Source organism: Hyposmocoma kahamanoa, unplaced genomic scaffold (assembly GCF_003589595.1).
Source record: "Hyposmocoma kahamanoa isolate Upper Pololo Valley unplaced genomic scaffold, ASM358959v1 78, whole genome shotgun sequence".
Taxonomy (NCBI): domain Eukaryota; kingdom Metazoa; phylum Arthropoda; class Insecta; order Lepidoptera; family Cosmopterigidae; genus Hyposmocoma; species Hyposmocoma kahamanoa.
In genome coordinates, this window is record NW_020653945.1 from 14,924,449 (window position 1) to 14,944,587 (window position 20,139).

General features: G+C 37.7%; 1 protein-coding gene across 1 annotated transcript in view; it reads right to left on the reverse strand.

Moving 5' to 3' along the window:
• LOC113233394 (zinc finger protein 704) overlaps positions 1 to 20,139 on the reverse strand; it is a 52,197-nt gene that overhangs the window by 18,833 nt on the left and 13,225 nt on the right. Inside the window, exons 2-4 of the mRNA XM_026468515.1 lie at positions 17,568 to 17,734; positions 8,128 to 8,255; positions 5,505 to 5,662 (exon numbers count right to left, since the gene is read on the reverse strand). Coding sequence (XP_026324300.1) covers positions 5,505 to 5,662; positions 8,128 to 8,255; positions 17,568 to 17,734 — 453 coding nt within the window. The remainder of the gene's footprint in view (positions 1 to 5,504; positions 5,663 to 8,127; positions 8,256 to 17,567; positions 17,735 to 20,139) is intronic.

Below are 20,139 nucleotides of genomic sequence, written 5' to 3' on the forward strand. Positions count from 1 at the left end.
TATGTCCTTAGCCAAGGTCTGCGAATTGACGTCACACCCACACTCAGTAACAACACATATTGCATCTACTCACTCATGCTCCCGTTGTCGTTGGTTAACAGTGCTAACAAACATCACAATTCATACGTGCACTTGACAATGACAGCATTATATGTAAACATGCCAGCAATTATAGTTTTTGCAGAGAGAAAATACCAAAGCTAAATGCTTCCTTCTTTGGTCTTAAATACTAAACAAAGGAAGATTTTAAACTAATCAAGTCTTTTATTGAAGACAACGAAACATAGCAACGGCCTGTCTAGATAAAAATAACCTCGAGCGCTTGCGTGATAAAATGCCTATGGGTACGAGTTTGTTGACGTAGCCATAATGAGTTTTGTTCTTTTTTCCGGCTAGAGCAGTGGGCAGTGGCCTGGCTAAAGTGGTGTGCAGGAACAGGTTCCGCGGATCATATGTGGCGATGGCTGGGCAGGTCACCGACCCGCCGATAATCCGAGGGCTCGCCTGCCACCCGCCACTCGCCGACACCGTAAGCAGGAAAAATTGTACTAACGTCAGGGTAGTCTGTTGCGGAATGTGCAAATTTATGAGAATCACAAGCTATTATCCTTAAATTTCGAAGCACAGTAGTACAGCTACTAGCGTACAATAGGTATATAATATATTTAATCTTAAGATAAGTTTGCTGAAAGAGGATTAAAATGTCAATGCTCTAGAATTGGCAATTTCACAATATTAATTGAAAAGTATTTGTATTAATCATATATTTGTTTATACAAACATGCAAGTGTAAGGCTTAGTGCAGAAAATGGACTTGTCATTGGTCCTAACGGTAATAAAAGACCGGCTTACTAAGAGCTTAGGGTACCGTACTGGCAGTACTTCTAATGGCAAAGTAGGGAGCAAATAGGTTTGTGTAGATTCTGAAATTGTTTTTTAAAATGTAAAAACAAGTGGACATGCGTCACCGATCAATAATAATCTAGCCAGTATTGCCGATGTGATAATTCTGCTTGGCGACACCGCGTCTGCGCTCACTATTGTTCTGCTGAACCAATAATAGCGCGCATCGAATGCCGACTGCGTAGGCGTAGGCGCAACTTACAAATGCAGAATTTCGATATTCAATGCACTCTCCCCTTAGATGGAAGCGGTGTTGAATGACAATGAATAGTTTGACAAAGGAAATCCTTAAATAAAATTGTAACATGTAAATTCTTTCTAGCGATCGAAAGACGCAAAATAAACTGACTGTGAAATAAGCACCCTTTACCTGGGGGGTAATCGTTGCGTTAAGATGTGATGATGGTCACAATATGACACGATTTAGATTTACGTTACATTACATTTTGAGTTAATTAATTCTTGGTTATCGTTTTAAGCTGATGGATTTATGGCCAATGTCAATAAATAAACAGGCACCACGTGACATGTACAGTCAAATGCACATCAAGCTTGACACTTTGTACTTTGGCCCGTTTTTATCGTAAGCGACATAGACTTGGATTTAAGTCTTAAGTGTCAAGCTTCATGTGCTCTTGACCCCGTACGAGATACCTTATTTCAATCAAAGGAAAGGTGTGCGTTGATGCTATGAAAACAAATAAGGATTTCTACTAGACAAGCATCAGATGTACGGTAAGTAACAGATTCCTGTCCGGTAAATAAGAGTTACGTAAGAGTACCTAGCTCCGGTCCGCCCACGGCGGGTTGGCCGCCAACTGCACAAGGTTAGTATGAAACGTGGGCTGTTAACAATATTGCGTACCTATATATCACATTTTTCCTAAATAACTGTATATTCTCCCACGAAGATATTAAAGTTTGGGTTACGTGTTGAGGACACTTGACAATACGGCAAACGCCCTTGCATTATCGTGAATTCCTGAAAAATGTTGTTCCGCTTTTCAATTTTACTTTGAAACGAATAAGCTGACATAACCTTGACATTTCTTTTCAAGGAAAAGGGTAATTTTTCTCAGAAATGTAAAAGAACTTTTAGTGACTTCGAATTTCTTGAAACTTTCGATTGTTAAGTCTGTGGTGTTTCAAAAAGATATGGACCACAAAAACTTGTGAAGACTTTTGTTAAGTAATAATATATAATAAGTGTACTTTAAACTTTTTACCTACCTAATTGTAATTTTACGGTCGTATAAAATAAGACAAAAAACCAAATGACTGCAAACTGTGGCTCACTTGACCTATTTTCAACGAGAGTATTGTCCAAATTGTGACCAGCAGAGCTGTGAATGGTCAAAACAATTAACCTAGTATGGGTACTTAGTTCATGTATACGAGCGGTACAATAGCCATTGAGTTCTATAGCAGAACGGAGTTCGCAGTGTTAACTAATTTCAAGGATTCATTGGAATTGGATTGTTTTCCATGCGTATAGTGTAGACGAATGCATGGCCAAATACATTACGCAATGAGTCTATCTATATAAATGATTTGCTTTTGGTCGTAAACAAAATGTCATAAGGTTATGTAATGGTAACTAAGTGAAAAGCCGTTACTGCTAGAAATTAGCGTGGTAACAACATACACGTAACTACCGCCGCCAGAAATACGTAATATGGATCTATAGGCAATAGAACGGTAAAAGACGGAAAATACACAGATAATTGTAAAATTATCACAATGCCAAAAATGCGAGTACTGATTTAAAAATCTTTACGAATTATTTTCTCAGTTTATCGTCATGTTTTCTTCCATTTTTGTATAAACAGACATCTATATACTTCCTGAATGTGACATTTAAAAGACATTACCTGTAACGTCTTTTAAACCACGTTCTTGAGTACACTCATCCGGCAATCAAGAGTAAGTGAGTGGCAAACAGTCGTCGACGATTTTATGAGTATTTTACAATAGCATTGCATTAGCGACCGCTGTGTGCCTTGACATTGTACGACACAGTGAACCGCGCACGTGGATCGTAAATCATGAAAACATATGCACAACAACAACATTTTACTAAACTCAGTACTGCACGCAGCCACTGAGGCGGCTGTTTTTTACTACTGTATAGCTGGTGATATTCGTAATGTATACTTTTTATGATGCAGTAACATACCAGTGACTTTCCAATAAATTGTTCTAAACTTGTTTGTTTGATTCTAAAATCAAATCGGTAGTCAATCTAGATCTTAGAGTATGGAAAAAAATAATCTAGATACACGGTAGTGTGTCAACTAACGTTCAGAAAATAAACGGCCGAGAACTGACGGACGGCGTATCTATTACAAGAGCCATTTAGAACTATTTTAGATTGTATAACTTAAAATCTATTTGACATACCCACTTGTAAATTACGCTTGTTTTCCTTTTTTTTTCAATTCATAATTTATTTTAGCAAAGTTTAACAAGAACACGTCCTTATATCATACAAATATTTCAAAAATTATTGAAAAATATAGTGTTGGAAGTTTTTATGTAAACTTATTTGATGATTAAATATTCGTAAATATATCTTATTCATCATTATCAACCCATTTATATGTCCCACTGCTGGGCACGGGTCTCCTTTCAGACGAGGGTTTATGCCATAGTCCGCCACACTCGCCCAATGCTGGTTGGGGACTTCACACGTTTTCCGAGGGTTGTGAACCTTCTTCGACGTGCTGGTTTCACCACGATGTTTTCAAATTAAATTTCGCACATAAATTCCGAGAAACTCAGATGTGGGAGCCCGGATTCGAACCCACGACGCTCTGCTTGAGAGGCTGTAGGTCAAACCATTAGGCTACCACGGCTTATCTTATTACGTATTAATTGGTATAATTTACAATTATAATATTTATATTGCACGAAAGGCGAGTAACTTTTTATAATACTGCATGTAGAGATGCAATAGGCTGTCTTTAGTATACTTATAAAGCTGACAGTTATATAAGAAAACTTAACTGCATTTAAAAATATCGTATGCGTGTAGGTATACTAAACATGTGACACGTGTTTATCTACATTGTTTCGTGATAATTAAATAAAGTGCACTGTCTTCTTATCTACGCGTGAGTTGTAGGCCATTAATAAATGCGGTTTAAATATGTAAACGTACATCAAAAACGCCTAGATATGTCTCACAGAAACAGTTTCGTTTCTCATTAATATTACTTTTATTTCTCTAGGAATTACTGGAAGTCTTAAAGTTAATAATTAAGCGTAAAGTTTCTCGTTTTACGGTATTTCAAGCACTATCTATATAACAGGAACTATTAAGGTCGTTGAGCTCTTGCAGAGTTCCTTTTACAATGCACAGGTATACAAATTACAACACGAGTTAATGCCTTGTCGAGAGGCAGGTTTTGCGAAACCAATGGAAAATATCTGAACAACTAAACTCTGTCATGTGCTCATGATAATATACAATTGCATCCGATTGCAGTGTAAAGACAAACACAAGACCCTAAATTATAAAAGCGAGAATTTCGAAGACAAGAAATGGATTTTTTCTTTTAATTGGGTGTCGTGGCGGATACAAAACAGTTCTCGTTAAATTTGTATCTTAATTTCGAAAATTGTAGCGGACTCTGATGGTGAATCTTGGAAAATCCGTAAAGAATATTTGTATATAACTGTATACCAAAGGTATACGTAATTGTTTGTCTGGTCGCACAAAGAAATCCTGCAGTTACTAGTATGACAACATTAACAAGCTAAATGTCATGTGAAGTCAGCACCTTCAAGTGCGTCTGTGCGTGAGTCAGAGTACGTCATAAAGAGATTTATGCAAGGGCAAGGTTGATACGGCGATTATGGAATGCGTTATAGCTATTATGTATGTTGCCAGCCGTGTCTCTAAATTGCTCGTGTCTTATGTTGGAACAATAAAATCTAGAGGTGTAGAATATTTAATTTTATATAAAAAAAAAAGATGTCCCACATTAGGATGCTCATTCGAAGACGTAGCTATTTCTAATTATCGTTATAGTTCACATATTAAGAACAAGAATGAGGCAGTTTAAAAAACGATGAGTTTTGTGTTAATGGCCACATTGGTGGCAACCATTGAGTCTTCAAGCATTGTTTCAACAACAAAAGCTAAACATACACTCATAATTGCGATATGAAAGCGAGCATGATTCGTGTCACGGTCTAATTGGAATCCGCAGCCGCCGCACGTTCTAGACGGAATACCGCAGTCGTTCTGACCGTTCTGCACCGTTATTCTTTTTGACACACCCGCACATTACCCTTCCAGTAAAACTTACCGCAGAATTTCAAAGAATGTATAACGTCGTCTCGTCTAACGTTTAGGATATTAATCGTACAGGATGCCTAAATTGTATAACTTACCATTAAGTTTTGTAAGTTTCTTGAGTTTTAGTAGTCAGATCAATGAATTTGGAAAATCCTTTGTGCCTATTGAAAGTGTTTTATGAACTTTCAAATAAAAGTGAAACAATTTAAGGACGCATTTGGAGGTGTAATTACAAATTCATATGCTATTGTTGTGAAGGTCATTAACATATCGAATGTCAGCTGGGTTGAAATCTTACCTTTTTCTTGCGTGTGTGCAAGTCTTCATAGTCCATGGCAATACCCTCGTCGCTGAAGGAAGAAGAAGCGGGGGGTGGGGAGGGTGTTCCAGAGCGCCATGAGGATCCGGAACTGCTACTGGCTCCTGGTGATACCGATGAGCGACCACCCCATGCACCTGTACACAAGAAGGTCACTTTAATTACGGTCATGATAGATCGCATTCCGTTAGTGCATATTTGAAATGTATAGTGTATTTTCGTGTTAACTTGATTGGAGTTAAAAGTAAAGAACTAAGGAACATTCGAAAAATTCAAACGTCGTGCAAATTGTGCACGAATAAGCGCTAGCTGTGTCGATAACTATACATTTGCCAATTTCGTGTTGGCCAGGTTACCAATCAAATGCTCTTTTTGCATTGTGATAAGTCCATAATGAATACTGCTTTTTTATTATTTACTGTACTAATAATTTAAATTAATATATATTGTGAACTTATACACTTCACAAAGAAAAGTTATATAAAAAAGATAATAATAGACATCAAATATCTAATTTAAATTAAAAGTTATAAGTGGCATAGCTGCATAATGTAATAAATTACGAAACGGAAACGGCCGGTCACTTTCACTCACAAGAACAGCTATTTTCTCGCGGCCTGCGCCGGCGCTTCGCTGATGACTCGTAAACTGTTATGAGTGGTGCTTACGATCGTTCTCAGTCATATTGCGCTATGTGTCAACTTGTATACAAGTTTCAGTGTTAAATATACGCAAGAGACGAAGAGAATACAAAGATAACCTAAAGTTTTCATAACGGTAGTGTATAGTTCATTACTAAATTAAGGTTTTATCGTCATTAGTAGAGTGAAAAAGTCCAATTTGTAGACGCAAGTTTGGCTTTTCGGAATTAGAGCATCACTGAAATTTTAAGATAAAATCTTACGAATAAGAAATCTAATATTCCAAGACCAGTTTATAATTCCAATTAAGTACACAAGTATTATACTAATTATAGATAATAGCTAAGACATAAGAGTTCGGTAAACGTTACGGGATAAACTTTGCGACGCATATTTCTAGATTTTTTTATGATAGAAAGATGGAAGAATTAGTAATAAAAGGTCGTATGAAATATGCTGGTAGAAGTAGCCCATTTCGTCGGGTCATAACGAATCTCCTATACCTGTCTAGACATCGTCTAGACTACAGTCTAGACCACTATGTTTCGGAGGTTTCACAAAAAGTTAAAACATCAAAGTGTTTTGGGTAGCTACATACATTTTATTTTGACTATAATTACTTACCGCATCAAATTTTACATGTAACACATTTCTGCAACATATCGATTTGTTATTTAAATTTTTTTTTTAAATAAATACTCTGTACCTTCTAGGAAATTACAACCTATATAATTATACATTAGGCTGTAATTAATATCACATAAATTTTCATAATACTGTGATATGTGCCCGATATATGTATTACATACAATTCAAAGTACTATAATATGTTACTAAAAATACAATAGCTATACAATTATAGTTATACAATAAAATAATGGTCACTTCGTAGCGCTACGTCGCGTAGCATTATGATGTGATGTAAGCGCAATTTGTTTTTAACGTATAAAATAATGTAAAACAACTACCGCGTACAAAATTAAAAATACAACTAAAGTAGATCACGTAGATACCTATTGTTTGCAACCAGGCAATAATTAAGTACCAAACCAATTTTATCCAGAAACAATCTAAAATTGACAATGCTATAAAAGTAATATTAAATTTAAGACCAAAAAGTCGTTAAAAACCAAACACAAAGATCTGCAACAAGCACATAGAAAAATTCGTAAGGTGTGCTGGTTCGTTCCATAGCTCAGTTGGGAGAGCGTCGGGCACGGAATGCAGAAGGCGCTGGTGGTAATTTTTCTGAGCGTTCGATTTTTGTATTAATAATAATTAATGCTATGATATTTGTAGCCCTATATTTATTTGTTTTTAACAGTTTAACTAATATGAACGAGAATATATTTGTAAGTCTCTGTAAGTATGAGTAACGATATAATCCCAAAAGTCAAATTATACTGAAAATATTTTACTGACATTTGTAATTGGATATAAAAAACTATCAATTAAATGTTACTTTCGTTGATAGGACATACGTTTGTCTTTAAAGAAAGACATGGGAAACCATGATAGACGGTGGTAAACATTTACCATTAATTCATATATTATTAACATGGTAGCTATAAAGCACAGGAAACTTATGGTGAATATGTCGGCTAAATTTGACCATGCATTTATTGCAACAGATGGCTGGCCTTATCGATTATGTAGTACGTATTACGAAGTCAATTACGGTTTTATGATGATATTTAAGCCCTCTCACATAACGTGCCTTATTAATAATGTTATTGTTTGCTAATGTTTTTAAATAGTACTTGCAATTATTACATAATTATGATTTTATGACGAAATAATTGATACTCGAGATTAATGATATTAAATATAAATTTTCGTCATTTCCTTTACCGTTACAAGTGTTATGAACCTGTACTTACAGTACTGCTACTATCTAACTATGAGTTGGTTTGTTGTTCGGTCGTATCCGTGTCGTAGTCGTTTCATGTCGTTCGACTTACTGGGGCGGGGCGAGTTTGGTGAACAGCTAAGAGACATGAGGACCAGGGCTGCGTTGCATTCATTCATCTGGTCATCTCGCTCGCCGTAGCCCAGGTCACAGGAGCTGCTTGGACCGCGTTTGCGAGACCTGAAATCAAACGGAAATGTTAAATTTATTACATATCCATACATATACGTGTATCTAGGTTCCTTCTAAGGCAGATGATTATGGCTCGTACTGTTTTAATAAGTTTAAGTAGTAGTAAGCTACTTGTGAAAGAGTTCGTCCAGGGTAGTGCCGCCAAGCAGTAATGTGAGCATTACTGTATTACGGTTTTGAATGGTAAGGGTGCTGGTGAAATTACAGCCACATGGGACTTAGTAACTTACGTCTCAGGGTGACGGGTGAGTGGCACTGCAACTGTTATGGACATGCGTGTCGTGTGGCGAGGTTTAAAATGTGTGATACAATATACCACTCGTTTCACAACGCTTACATGCACGAATCGATATTTCTAAACGGCTATTTGCTTTCCTTGAAACGGACACTTAGAACAAGTAGCGCCAACGGCGTTTTTCCCGAACTACGTACCAGGTACACAAACGACGAATTGAATATGATATAATTTAATCCTTAATATAAGAATCCGATACATAAAAAAGACAAGGAGTTACGCTTTTTATTGTGTAATTAATATGATAAAAAGCTTTCAAAAGACAGTCTATCAGATTTTGGAGCTGACATTGTAGTAATTTATAGGTTAGACAGAGTTGCACATCAACAAGTCTAGACACAGATTGTTGACCTCTTTCTGAAATTGTGGGCGCGATGGAGTGAGTGCGACGCTATCGGGGTGTGAGGGGTGCGCGTCGAGTAACGCCGCCATCGCCGCCGCCGCAGTCGTCGGGCGCCAACATGTAGGATTTCGCAGGAATTGCGTAATCGGCGGCGACCCAAAAAAGTAGGTAGGGAGTCTAGATATTTAGGATTGGGTAAGGACGGGGGCGCGTATCCCGCGTGCACTGGTCGATCACCTTACCTTCGCGGGAGGGTCGTTCATCTTCGCCTGGTCGGCGGCCTACCTCACATTGAATGAACTCTGTCTTCAAGGCATTTCAAAGTGTATCTAAACCTGTTTTATAAGTAAAACAAATTATACCTCATCAACTCATCTAATTGGCAATAAAGTTATATAGCCATAAAACATTTTTAAGATTTCGGTACAGAATACCATACGTGTAACGATTAGAAATATTATGAATAAAATTTATGTACTGTAACGCACACACTCAACATAACGCACACAACAACACATATTATATTAATGTTATGACCTTGACTGAGTTCCAATATTGTTTAGCACCTACAGCTCCACAATAAACTCTCTAGTCTCTCTCTAGAAGTAATTTTACTATAGTGGGTGTGTTGAAAAATAAGTTTTATTTTTATTCTATAGATAACTTATGATTACGGCCTATATTCAAACGCTTAGAATAATACTAATAGTGCGAGACAAAAATTTGTCTGCACCGATATTGTGTTTTGAACGGAGCATGATCTATTTTAAATTCAATGTCAAATGACTGAATGAGAATGAAACGTAAAAGACGTTGCAATGACGCAGGTCAAGAAGAACATCTAACAAGTAAATAACGCAGGGAGAACAACATGTGTAAAAGCTGACGTATTTGTCTATTCATTGTCATTGTTAGCGTGATGGTGAATTGGTCGAATTTGAACACAATAAAATATAATACTTACATATATATATAATATATATTATATATTATATATATATATATATATATACATATACATACTTATAATAACGTTAATGTGAACTGATGTTTGTTTTATAATATTTGCTAAATTCTAGTGTGAATTATATCTAGTTGTGGTCTTAGTGCAAGCTAAGGCCCGGAGGAAAAAGTGTACGTCCTTGATACCAGTGGCCGGGGTCGTCAGTGTACATTGAAGAACGCAGATAATTCACCTTTTGCTAAAACTCCCAGTGGAACGTTCTAGCAGAGAAGGCGTAACCTCCGCTGCCGACCGTTCGCACTGTGCATTGACTCACACAGGACCAACGACCTGTAATGTCGGCTTATTTCCATTTATATTTCAAGACAATGAATTTTATTTGACTGAAACTTACGTACTTCGATATTATGTACAATACTAATAAAATTTGTCATCATTTATCGGGTTATCTTGACAGATATAATTGCAAGTGAAATAGTATTGTATGTCGTAATTACTTTTTCAACGTTCGTTGTGCAGGTTAATATAGTGCCGCTAGTGAAGCGATTTTACAATTTACTATTTCTAAAATTTTTCTTTTAATATATTTCTACTTAATGTCATGGATAATAAAGCTGTGATGAATGTACGTGACGCGGTCGAGCTTGAAGCATAGAGCATACACCTTCGGTAGCAACTCAGATAAGTGTGTTCGCCTTAGTCCACGGCCTTCATGGTCGTAGTCCAGGCTGAAATAGATGGCAGGTTGATATTCCAATGCCCAAATTATTAGACAAAGTTTAATATTAGAAATAGTTCTCGAAAATGGTGGATCTTGTTCTACGAAATTGCGCACAAAACATTTATGTCATTAGGTAGACTTCATTTCTTCATTGTTTGGTCTTCTGATTTTTATTTGTACATATTTTGCATTCTTTTCTTTGTTAGGGAATGTCAATTGATTAAACGTGGTATTATAATATGTGGTGTTCTATTTTTTCAAATAAAAAAGAAAGATTAAAAGTGGCGTTTTCTTAAAAATACCGGTTTTAATTTTCCTAAGTGAATAAGAGATGTGTCGTGCTGGAAATTCTCGATCGTGAGCTTTAGTGTAGAACATATGATCTAAATTTACAGGTGTTCCGGGAGGTATTGCGGTGTTCAACAATAGTCTGCGGATTTACGGTTATTATGGTGAAATAAGGCTATTTTTTCAATTTGTATTTCTCGAAGGTTGTACTCTTATGTTTTTCATACATAATCAACGCTGGTGTCGCTCGTCGGCTAGCATAACAAAGCAAGCTCGTCACAAATAGCAGCAACGGTCTGACGTTATTTCCTCTAACCCGATGACGTAATCGCGCTTCGCTGCCCACGCCTGTTACTCACATTGAATTTCGGGAATATTGAAAGAATTCCTTGGTGCTTTGCGCATCTTGTCACGAATGTAATGAGAACGAGAGCTACTTATACGGTTGACGTCAAAAGCGGGTGAATCGATAGAAATTAGTAGGTTTATGCGTATCTTGTGTCAAATACATGACAATTAAATGCAATGTGCGATGTTAATCAACATGTTACTTTTTTTAAGTTTCCTTTTAGCATTGCTACTGGCTAATGCGGAGATTCATTTCATTAGACAATGTTGGCTACGGTCCTTGCAGCTGTGTACACTAGCATTCAGCGTACACACATATCATTGACGACGACCTTGCTGCCAGTTGCCGCACGCTGATAACGCGACATTTTGTTTATCCACCAATTCTCAATTGCTTACGTAATACACCAAAACAATAAAATAAAAGATTCCTTTATATGTGAATGTTTGACTTTCATCATACGCAAATGGACGCCTATATACTTTATTGGATTTAGGCATTATAATGCCTAAGTAACTTGGTACAAAATTTCATTGAAGTTTATTTTATCATGAATGAAATAAGAATTTAAAAACAAATCTGATACGGTAGTGTGTAAACATGTTCTCACGTCGGTGTCGTGTTTTTCTGAAATAAATTTATTAGCTAGAGATGCTGAATTAGTCATCATTGATTGTGCAAACGTTGAAGTCACAAAATAGTATAGTGGTATAGATCAGTTAGGCAATTTACACAAACAAATAGCTTGGCAACGTAAAGATGCCTCAACACTAGATTTATTTAGCTTAGGAAGTCTTGTTTGTCGTTTTCATTTGGACGGAGATGGCTCCACCATCTCGTCCTGTATGTTTTAAGCCAGCTAAAGAACCGCCTCAAAAGCCGAGAGATACATAATAGTATTTTGCGTTCTGCATAACCATGCTTTGTATCTGGATAGAATAGTGCGAATACTGTCGAAATTCAAAATTATGGATTTAAGACATGACTTGAAAATGTAAAAAAATATGAACTTTTTTAAATTTTCAAATCGTGTTTTCCCAGTTCCAGAATTTTGAGTTGCGACAGCACCTATTTGGTTTCATATGCGAGATAGTAACAATGAAAAGGATGCATCAACACGTCTACGGCAGCGTAAGAGAACGGCGGCGGCTATAGGTGCAGGCGTAAATGATGATTTCACTTTGTCGATATGTTTACAACGCAACGTTTTTTTTACGTTCCGTCCAATGCGCACGATGACGCTTCCAAACGCCTCGTAAATAACACAAGCATATTGCACACGCATTTTTTTACTATATTGCGATAAGTTATTGTAGGCCTTCGTGAAGAAACGTGGAGAAAAACAGAAGTATGGTCTTGACAAATTTTAAGTTATGCTCGGTTAGCAGCGACCTTGTTATTAATAAATATCAGCTAGCTTCATTTAATAGTGTACTTCTTTCTGGCACAACATTGTTGTGACGCTGTACCTAAAATTACACTTTCACAAATAAGTTAGCATTACGCGACCGTGATATCCGGCAATGTCGCGAAATATTGTACACTTACTAGTAACAAAACTACATAATTTTTTTAAAGTTAGTGCCGGATATCGTGCATAGCATTTAGGAATTAATGCTTTTTTCTTTAATTTAGCATTGAGGCAGGTCAGTATGATTTTTTACAAGCTATAAAAAGTAATGTCCGGCGCGACTCTAGCTGGAAGGCCGTCCCCGCGCCCCTCCTCCAGTCGTCTCTCCTTCATAGGTGATGTCATCGCTGAAATAGTCTTAGTGGCTTCGTTGTGCCGCGACTCTACCTTTATTTGGCAGTGCCACACTTTTTGTTACCGTTGAACAATATTTTTAACATGAGGCAATGGTTGAACTCATAATTGGCTTAAAAATACTGATTTTTTAAATGTATAATTTTTTAGTTATATGTAACAGAATAAGTTTAATTTTATTTTATAGCAGGAACAATATTGATACTACATACGTATAATAATAGCCTGTAAAAAGTGAAAACAATTGAACTTGTCGGATAGAGCATACTCAACAATTGGGCGGTCAACGAGGGTGAGGTGACCTTCTGACGTAGAGCCGTGCCGCATTAGTCGTTGTCACGGCCCGCCTGCTTTACCGAGCTACAATCAAGGGGCTATTAGTCTGCAGCATTATTCAAACTCTGAATTTCGAAGAATAATCATTTTGCAGTTTTTGTTCCCGCTCAGGTGGAATGACCTTCAGGTAGGTCGGTGGAAAGTCATCGAGTTCGAAACATTCCGGATCCGATGAGTAAGCTCGCGTTCCCGGTAATAATACTCACATTGACGTTCTTTGTTTTACTTTGAACGTCATTCCTGAGACGTGCCTACCATTATTGGCATCTACATATTCTGGTGGAGCAATGTTGTAGTGCTATTTATCATTTTGCGTAATATCGAATACAATTATTTTCATAATACTTTCTCTATGCGCGGCATACCTGCACCTGTTAAATGAGATAACGGGCCTCGGCAGCACCAACGAAAGCAAACGTGTATCCAACGAGAAAGTGCCGAGTGCCGCTGCGCCCCTCCACTGGCGCGCCTTCTCTTTGCATGTTACGCAAACGCAGCCAGAATGTAAGCCGATCGCGGAGTATGAATTTGCCGGCAACATCTATGTTGTTATAACTACGAGTTATGTATGTATTCCCGATACGCGGTTCAGGCAGGTTGGTTGCGCGAAATAACTGGTTTTCTTCGAGAGTCGTGCTTATGTTGCGGTCTAAGACCGCAATAACTTTGCGGGTACTTGGATTTGCAAAATGCAATCTTAAGTTCTGCAAACTGGATACTAAATCATCAAAGAATATCTAGAGTCCTACATTATGACTTTACGAGAATATCGGAAGGTGGTGTTTGAACCTATATCTTTTTTTGCTGGAAACTCCTACACTGCAACCTTGCACTCGACTATGATAATTAAACAATTAATGATATTTAACATACAATAGTTGGCAATCAAATGCAACGTTACCATTTGAGGCATAGATAAATAAAATTTTGATGTAGACCAAAACGTTTGCCACATCTCAGCTTGTTTGTAGTGGGATACAAGTAGCCTTGTACAACGTAATCTAACATTATAATGAAACATTAATCTGGCCTTGGCGGTATGGCTCAATTTAAAGTTAATACATCTTGGTGTCATGGCATGACATTGAGCTGGCATCGACCCACGTCGCCATCTCAGGACGCAGACGCGACCCGATTGGCGGGGGCAGCACCTTGCAACATCAGAATGCGACTGGAGCCTCCCGCCTACGGCTCACGCCCTACTGCCCGACTGAGAATGCTACCTTTCTATTCTAGGACACCAAAGTCATGCATCGTTATAAAAAAAAAACTCAACAAGGATTTGCCATTTTACTGTCATCGATTCTGTGCTTACCATTTTAACAGTGACATAATGAGTTTTAGTTGAAAATTGGAATAACAATATAAAAATACAACAAGCATTTGTATTCTGTTTACAGAGCCTGCCGTCGCTGCCGGCATCGCTGCATGCGGTACTTTTCTAGTGTCGTTCCATTTCGAAACTAGGTCACTGTGTCACACGGCCGCGCCAAGAGCCGCTATCTTTGAATTTTGTCAATTCACGTTACAAGTACTATGGGTGCACATATCTTAATTCGTGTAATTTTAATAATTCAAAGATTTTAAAATGGTTACGTCGTTCGATGGCCGTCCAATGTAAATAAAATGAGATGACTTTGAGAACTTTCACTTTATGGACCCGTCTTGTGTTGCGAAATATTTTGTTCAAATCACGAATTCAATTTCTATCTCGTATAAGATGCGATGATAAAAAGAGAGATCAGAATAATACATAGGTTCAATATATTTATTACAGCTAGTCATTCAATTTCTAATGATGTTATTAAGATAACTTTTGAAATAGAATTAATTTTGGTGGACCGTGTTTTGCCTGGCTTGACAAAGTATGACATATTATTTTACTTCAAGGCACTTCTTGAACAGGTTTTACGGAATCACTGCCTCTACTTAAATACCAACCACTGACTTATAAAGGAGTGGGAGTGTTAACATTAATTTTTCATTTTCTTTAGTGCCCCCTTGACAAGGTCGATCCACTTTAGAGGTCTTTTACGCCGAGGTGATCAAAAATGCATTTGTTGACCAGGAACCCGTTCTCTTTTTTTTTTGAACCAAGATTCAAAATGTTCCAATTAAAATTGTTTTACAAGATTTTGTAGTTCTTGTAATATATAATAAGATGACAATACTGGTTCATTATTTTTATAGTTACATACTATGGTGACCTGTGTGGGCAATTCGTTTAAAGCGATTTAAGTGCAAATTAAACCTCCGCGCGTGTTTTGGTGGCTCTTGTGAAATTTGGACCGCGAGGTCTCGCCTCTCACCACGCTGTCATGATGAAAAGTGAAACCGCGCAGCGTCACGCCGTGGCAACCATTTGATGCCGTTTGTTCCGGTACCACTGCAGGTACATTAATCTAATGTCTTCCTTCACAGCTAAGAAAGTAACGCTGCGGTTGAATTTTAAAATATGTTGAATAGCCAAAACTGTAGCGAATTGTGAACCACGATGCGAATTGTTAGCTACTGTTCTTAAGAACAATATCTTTGGTTTCTGTTATCTATCGACATTTTTTAATCGTTCTCACAATGCATTGTCTGCCTAAGAGGCGCAGCGCGTGGGCCTCGGGAGGGGGGCCGGCCGCAGAATGTAGGCAAGTGTGACAAGGACACACCCGTACTCCGTGCTAACACTCCCATCCAGTTTCTAAGGTGCTTGGTGCGGATTTCGCAACCACCGCGCCCGATGCACGCTCGCGAGAGATTACACCTACAAGGTAACCTAGCACAATGCTAGTAGATACCTCATGAATCGGTTTACTTTACACACGACCTACTATTTACTCGCTTCTATTTGCGAAGTCTACGTCTCCAAGGCTCCTTTACGAGTATAGTGTAATTCATGATGTCTGCGTTTTACTTACTCAAGTGTTCCAAAATCGCGACAGAAACTTTAAGGACCTTGAAATAAATGCATTGAGTAAGTATTTTTTCCGTGTGGAAATGCTGCACATAACAGTATTTCGTACGAATGTCCTTATTGCTGAATAAAGATTTAGCAAAGTGCCGCGGGCGCAACGTACAGCGAACGTGAATTAGAAATGCGACGGCCTTCCTCGCAGTTCGCGGCGAGGTGAGCTAGTAACTCAAGGCGAAACATCGATATTTGTTAATTGAGCTACTCGATTTAAGCGATTGATCGATAGAGCTCAACGTTGATCGTGATAACTAAATCGTGCCAATTGCTATTCATTCAATTGTTATAAAACTTATTGGTGCCATAGAGGAGCTTACTGCAACAGTAAGCGCTTAAAATATATCATTTACATTCATCTAACTTCGTGTTATAGACATTTTCTATATACTCTCTTCAGCAAACGTTTTAGTTATAAGTAAATAGAAAGAATATTTTGATATTATTTTAAAAGTGCTGTTTCCTTATAATGTCCACATAAAAGACTTCAACGAGTTAATTACGTAATATTGAAAGGAAACCTGTTTACCGTTGTAGGATTTTACCAACAATTGATAGAAGCAATTACGTTCATATACCTAAAGCATTTACTAGAATAACAACAACAGATACGAGGAAACCTTCAGTATGGAGAGTTAATATTGAAAGTGCTCAAGTTATAGTTGTCTTTGATATAATATTGGCTGCTTGCTGTGAATGCTGTTTTCCTGGTGTAACTGGGTTTGATTCCCTGTCATAAAACAGTACTGTGTAACATGATGCAACGTTATTTGATTTATTAGTTGGTATATTTACTAGTATTTAGCTTCCATAATGGTTAGTTGGAAGTTTCTTGGTTGCGTTTCTACGTCAAATAGGAAAAGACAGCCATAGTCATTACTATATTTCACAATCAGGCTTATGTTGTAGGGTTTTTAATTGTTGCGGAAAGTCCAATATCCATTTCAAAGATTTCGTTTCTAGCAGTGACGGTGCAGGGTGTACGGCGCACACACTTATTATTGCACCATTTGCACCTGAATTTTCGATCACTGGGGAAAATATAATTAAGTATTCCATTTTGGTCGCTTGTCTACTAAAGGGCGCCAGGGTATTGATTGCACCCGGGCGCTACGTGGGCGAACGCAGGCGCTGTTTTCTAGACCCGTTTAACTATAAACTAAGCAATGTTTCTCTGTTAGTATGTTACTCTCTTTCAGAATTTGATCCGAGTGAGCAATCTGTGTGTGAATTATATCCTTTTATGCCCGCAGTTGATAGTAAAATGATGAAGTACGTACCCTTGTAAGTGATGTGCAGGAACTTCAATAGTGGCGGAGGCGCGGCGGCGGTCGCCGGCCATGTCCGCAAGTCGCGCAAAATCCGTATCCACATCCGCCAACCTCGCAGACTTCCGTGATTCCAGCAATCTTATCTCTTCTAGTCTCTTCTTAAGCTCTATTGGCGCCTAAGGACAAGAAAGAAATGAGTCGTCATTACAAGTATTATTTTCAGTGAGGACAAATTATTAGACAACACTGGGATACAAAACAAGTGTGTTTAGATAACATTGAGTTATTCAATTACACAAATTATTTGAAGTCTTGCCATTGGGGGCAAAAAAAGAACACAGTATGGAACACAGGATGGAAGTATGGACAAGTTGGCTCTGTTATTTGTTAAAACAGTCGTGTTAATCTAAAGAAGAGCAAATCGATATGGGTTGCAAAGTTGCAAGGTCTATGTGAAAGGTTACGGGCGGCGTTTGTTTCGGAAAGCTAATGTGAAATCAATAACTCTTCTTCGAGACATTAATGCCAAATGATTTTATTATGTAATTACATTACACTATTTATTTTTATTTCCTCCTAACTAGTCATAAAAGTTGATCGGTTCATTTGACAACTTTAAAATTACCTTACTTTCTAAAATTTTAATTAACATAACTGACTCCCTTAATTTCACGAACTTCCGCGTTATTATTATGTCATTTAACGTTCATTAGCTATTACAGTGATTAAATTAAATATTGCAGGAAAATGTGGGTGTGGATAGATCAATACGCGCGACCTTCACGTAGTGACGTCATGACCGGGTAACCTGGAACGGGCGAGATGCGTTCTGTGTCGTGAACTTAGCACCGATCCAACTGGTGCGTGCCCGACATCGCACTGGGTCATTTAATACGATAATTACGTGCAAAGTGTGTACTATCTCAATACGAGAGATGCAATGTGTCAATAACGATTTGGCTTCAACTTAAAATTAAATGATAATATGAGATGTAAATCGTATTTTTGTATAAACTTAAACATCTTCCACACTGTTCATTTCCTGTTGTGGCGTACATTGCAAACTGCTTAAGTAATTGACACATAGTGAATTATTATTTAATATTATAGTCAGTGCTAGCCAGATTCAGAACAGGAAATGAATTGTATATGGCAAAATGTTATCGACACGTATAATACATTTCTACTGCATTACACACTTGTACGTAAACGCCTTTCCGCATAGCATGTGGTGGCCTATAAAGGTCACATTTTCTTGATCAGAAAATCATCGTCCGACTCAGTAACTAGTTGAACTTGTAGCGTTAACACTAGGAAGGTGACGCAGTCTATGAAACTCGGTCTCGGTCAATTTATGTGCAATAAGTAGACGAGTGGTTGACATTGGGTACGATTTCGACGAGGGCTTCCTTCTACGTACGCGTGATTGACATGTTACAATGGTGTGTGCGCGTACCAACTGGTTTACGACTACGTTTCTCGTACATACGAGTAGCCAAGCTATGTCACGTCATGACCAATAACCTTGTGACTGTTTAGTGAGCATATTTCTCTGGGCACGTTCAATTACTACCGGCTGCAAATTATTTTCATTCCTACATTTACATAGTTTGCATGTAGCACTCATATACGTGACATTCGTTTGCATGACGGCCGTCTGTTTCCGCAGATGTGTTGATTGTTTGGCAGTCAAAGGAAGTAAGTTATTGCTGTTCTATAGATAAGTATCTACTTCGTAGGAAAGAAACAAGAAGGAATTGTTGACTGCAATTTGATGGCAAAATAATGAAATTATGTATTGTGTCTTAATTGAGTGCAAACATTTTAGAAACCTATTGTTAATTTATGCTTAATCGGCGTCACACTTAGCCTTATTAGTTAAACTCATAATGTCCTATTCTAGAAAATCGTTAGCCTAAATTACAAATGATCACTTTGTTGGTTTAGATTGACAATTGCTGGTTGCTACATAAAAGCTGTGAGTGTTCCATCGCTGTGGGTATCAAAAGTGAGTAGGGTGTCCGGATACGAGTATTACGGTAGTATTACTGGCGGATTGGTTTTCCCTCGGGCTTCGCATGCTCGCAAGTGAACGGATCACATCATACTTTCACTTTTACACGATTTCGTGCGAGTGTGGACGCGCCGTGAGACGAACTGCGGCCCCTCACTCGCACCGGAACAATGAAAGTTGTTTTAATAAGTAAATCTGATGAAATGATTGCCCCAACCCACATTCTACCACTGCATGGGCTTCCACCTGATAATAACATAAATATAAGTATCTAAACAAAACTCACAATATACTGCTACTTAGAAGTAAATGAAAACTAACACATTTTGATTAGAGTGATCAAAAACTCGTATTTATTAAAAGTGGTTTCATTAAAATTATTCCCACTAATAACTTGCATATAAATAGGACGCATGCCAATCAGTTAATTAGTGCCGTTATTGCGTTTAGAACCGGCAGCAATACGTCTCTCTCATTCCTCGTCGTCGCCAACACGTTATGTAAAAAAGTGACAACTGTTACACAATAATGCTTTATTCGATGGCGAAACCTGGTCGCTTTGAAATG